Source organism: Nicotiana sylvestris, chromosome 11, assembly GCF_000393655.2.
Source record: "Nicotiana sylvestris chromosome 11, ASM39365v2, whole genome shotgun sequence".
NCBI classification, from domain to species: domain Eukaryota; kingdom Viridiplantae; phylum Streptophyta; class Magnoliopsida; order Solanales; family Solanaceae; genus Nicotiana; species Nicotiana sylvestris.
In genome coordinates this window covers 26,200,892-26,205,075 of record NC_091067.1, presented here as the reverse complement: position 1 = coordinate 26,205,075, position 4,184 = coordinate 26,200,892, and the positions used below count along the sequence as shown (strand labels likewise).

The window sequence follows — 4,184 nt, the reverse complement described above, 5'->3', positions numbered from 1 at the left end:
CGACAGAAGGTTGTGCGAGGACTGCAAGGTTATCCCCGGTGAGACCCTATCAACACAGCATAGACTTTTGGTGATGGACATTTGTATTAGGATAAGGAGGAAGAAGAGGTCAGTACAAGGACGCCCTAGGATTAGGTGGGGCGCCTTAACTAAGGATAAAGCTAAGGAGTTAGAAGGAAGGTTATCGACAATGGGAGCTTGGAGAAGTGGTGGGGACGCAAACACAATGTGGTCGACGACGGCGGACTGTATAAGAAAGGCGGCGAGAGAGGTGTTAGGGATATCTACAGGCCGCAATGGTGGCCATAAAGGAGATTGGTGGTGGAATGCAGCTGTCCAAGGTAAAGTGGAAGCGAAGAAGGCGGCTTACCTGCGGTTAGTAGGGAGCACTAACGAGGAGGAGAAGAGAGAGAACAGTCAGAGGTATAAGGTAGCTAAGAAGGAGGCAAAGATAGCAGTGACGGAGGCTAAGACGACAGATTTTGCTCGTCTGTATGAGGAACTAAGGAACAAAGGCGGGGAGAAGAAGTTATTCCGACTCGCTAAGGCGAGAGAGAGGATAACTCGAGATCTAGACCAGGTGAGGTGCATAAAAGATGACGACGGCAAAGTTTTGATGGGAGATGACCAGATTAAGAGAAGGTGGCAGACCTACTTTCATAAACTTCTAAGTGAAGAAGGAGATCAAGATATTAGACCTGGGGAATCGAGGAATGCCGACAGTCACCATGAATTAAGTAATTGTAGGGACATTGAGATCGATGAAGTCATGGAGGCAATGCGTAAGATGAGAAGGGGCAGAGCTACCGGGCCAGACGAAATCCCGGTTGAACTGTGGAGGTGTGTGGGTAGAGCAGGCTTGGAATGGCTTACTGCATTGTTTAGTGTTATATTCAAGACTAATAGGATGCCTGAAGAGTGGAGGTGGAGTACAATGGTCCCGTTGTATAAGAACAAAGGTGATGTCCAGAGCTGTAACAACTATAGGGGCATCAAATTACTAAGTCATACCATGAAAGTTTGGGAGAGAGTGGTAGAAATGAGAGTGCGAAGGACGGTGTCTATTTCAGACAACCAGTTCGGGTTCATGCCGGGACGATGGTGGAACAGTACAGGGATAGGAAGAAGGATCTTCACATGGTGTTTATTGATTTGGAGAAAGCGTACGATAAGGTTCCTAGGGAGGTCTTATGGAGATGCTTAGAGGATAAAGGGGTCCCGATTGACTATATTAGGGTGATTAAAGACATGTATGATGGAGCTAAGACTCGGGTTAGGACAGTAGGAGGCGACTCTGAACATTTTCTAGTTATTACGGGGTTGCATCAAGGGTCTGCGCTCAGCCCATTCCTATTTGCCCTGGTGATGGATGCACTGACTCATCATATTCAAGGGGAGGTGCCATGGTGCATGCTATTTGCTGATGACATTATTCTAATTGACGAGACACGAGGCGGCGTCAACGAGAGGCTAGAGATTTGGAGACATGCTCTTGAGTCTAAAGGTTTCAAGTTGAGCAGGACGAAGACGGAATACCTCGAGTGCAAATTTGGAGTTGAGCCGACGGAAGCGGGAGTTGAAGTGAGGCTTGACTCTCAAGTCATTCCCAAAAGGGGTAGTTTCAAGTACCTTGGATCGGTTATTCAGGGGATCGGGAAGATTGACGAGGATGTCACACACCGTATAGGGGTGGGGTGGATGAAGTGGAGGTTAGCGTCGGGAGTCTTGTGTGATAAGAAAGTGCCACCGTTACTAAAAGGTAAGTTTTATAGAGCAGTGGTTAGGCCTGCCATGTTATATGGAACTGAATGTTGGCCGGTAAAGAACTCACACGTCCAGAAGATGAAAGTAGCGGAGATGAGGATGTTGAGGTGGATGTGCGGGCATACAAGAATGGATAAGATTAGGAATGAAGATATTCGAGAGAAGGTGGGCGTGGCCCCCATAGAGGACAAGATGCGGGAAGCAAGACTCAGATGGTTCGGACATATTCAGAGGAGGAGCACTGATGCACCGGTGAGGAGATGTGAGCGACTGGCTGTAGTGGACATGCGGAGAGGTAGAGGACGACCTAAGAAGTATTGGGGAGAGGTGATCAGACAGGACATGGCGCGACTTCGGATTACTGAGGACATGGCCCTTAACAGGGAATTATGGAGGTCGAGTATTAATGTTGTAGGTTAGGAGAGAGTTGTGAATATTTCTACATCACAATAGAGTGAGACTAGCCAGTTAGGAGTTAGACTAAGAATGTCATTGGTCATTTATTGATGCAGGGCTTTACCTGCTAGTCTTACTATACCAGTCATCTTTTTCGTATGTCGTATTCTGTATTTCATATTTATTGTATTGCTATTATTGTATTGCTGTTATTTTATTATGCATTTTTATGGTACTAATATATCGGTTTCGGTTGCTTTTTGAGTCGAGGGTCTCCTGGAAACAGCCTCTCTACCCTTCGGGGTAGGGGTAAGGTCTGCGTACATATTACCCTCCCCAGACCCCACGTGTGGGATTATACTGGGTTGTTGTTGTTGTTGTTGTTGTTGTTGGTGAGGAAAGTGAAAAGAACAAAGGGTGTTGACGTGCCATATTTACATATTGTTATCATTGATTGGGTGACTGTGAGGGTTAAAGCATGAAGGGTGATGTCGTGCACTTGATTTACTCATCCATATTAAATAGTGAGGATGAGAGTAAAAGAATGAAAAGTGATGCCATGTAATTGTATTTATATTATATGGTGAGGATGAGGATAAAAGCGCGAAGGGTGGTGTCGTGCAATTTGATGATTTATTATTTTTACTTGATATTTGGGTTGTGGATATTACTTGGCGGTTCCGTTGATTATTTCGGAAAGAGACTTACTTGGTGATTCTGTAATTTATAATATTCCGATTGTTGCTCCCTTTTATATGCCCCCACCACTGATATTACACCTAATGATTTACTTGTTACTTCCGTTGCTTTATATATATCTGCACGAATTTTTAGTAGGTTTCTTGTTTTAGCCTCGTCACTACCTCGTTGGGTTAGGCTCAACATACTTTTAATACTTAGTACATTGGGACAGTGGTACTCAGACTTACTTTTGCACATCTTGTGCAGCTTTTAACGTTAGTACCAGTGGAGTCCCGAGAGTCACTTAGCAGATATGAGTCAGTAATTCGAGGTTGAGTTACATTCTGTTCGCAGGCCTTAGAGTCACTTCCTATTTCTTTTACTGTTTCCATTTTATTTTGTATAGTGATGTATTTCTTTCAACACTTGTATTTTGGTGGATTTAGACCCTCATGTACTAGTGACACCAAAATCTTGGGATGGTTTATGTTATGTCTTTGATAAGTTATCGGATATATCTATTTCATTTTCTTTTTATATTATCTGTTTATGTTGGCTTGCCTGGCATTCGTGTTGGGCGTCATCACCATCTCACAGTTAGATTTCGAGTCATGACAAGTTGAAATCAGATCACTAGGTTGCCTTGGTCTCACGAGCAAACTTAGTAGAGTCTAGAGGATCGAAATAGAGACATCTGTAATTTATTGTAGAGGCTAAAAGGCTTTAGGAAATTTCACTTCATTCTTACTCCGTCATGTGACTTTATTATATTGCTGAATTTTGAATCATTCTACTGTTTTTCTCTCACAAATGGTGAGGACACACACAATATCCACAACTGATCAGTAGCCGGATCCCCAAGTTTCTACCACTGCCAGGGTTAGGGGCCAAGGCTGAGGTAGAGCTACAGGTAGAGGCAGTGCTCAGCCTAGAGCACATACAATAACACCTATCGCAGATCCTCAGATCGAGTAAGAGGAGGAGATCCATGTTCTAGTAGTGCCCATGGTCCAACTCATGTCCTAGAGACGTTTATTGCTATTTTAGTACTTTAGGACGCCCTAGTCTTCTTAGTGGGCCTTATGGAGAGTGTGGCCTAGGTCGGTGTACTTCTTGTAGCACCAACTCTCAGGATAGGGAAGGAGCCTAGACTCCCCCTAGTAACACAACAGAGCCAATCCAAAGTGAGTGGAGGTGGACCTACTGTTCTTCCCCAAACATACTTTTGCCACCACCTCTTGGCAAAGCCATGCATCAGAAACATTGTGAAGTCAACTCCATTGGACTCCACATTGCCCATGTTGCGAAATACCTCGTGCCAATAGTCCAAGACATATTATGGG

General features: G+C 44.4%; 1 protein-coding gene across 1 annotated transcript; it reads left to right on the top strand.

Annotated features, from left to right (window-relative positions):
* Positions 1-226: 226 nt before the first annotated feature.
* LOC138880844 (uncharacterized) lies at positions 227-2,291 on the top strand. The gene is made up of 2 exons (XM_070161023.1): positions 227-766; positions 2,277-2,291. Exons 1-2 carry the CDS (start codon positions 227-229, stop codon positions 2,289-2,291), a joined length of 555 nt encoding a protein of 184 aa, XP_070017124.1.
* The last annotated feature ends 1,893 nt before the right edge of the window (positions 2,292-4,184 follow it).

Excerpts from the sequence above, each read along its gene's own strand:
- LOC138880844 (XM_070161023.1), top strand. The coding sequence starts at position 227 with ATGTGGTCGACGACGGCGGACTGTATAAGAAAGGCGGCGAGAGAGGTG.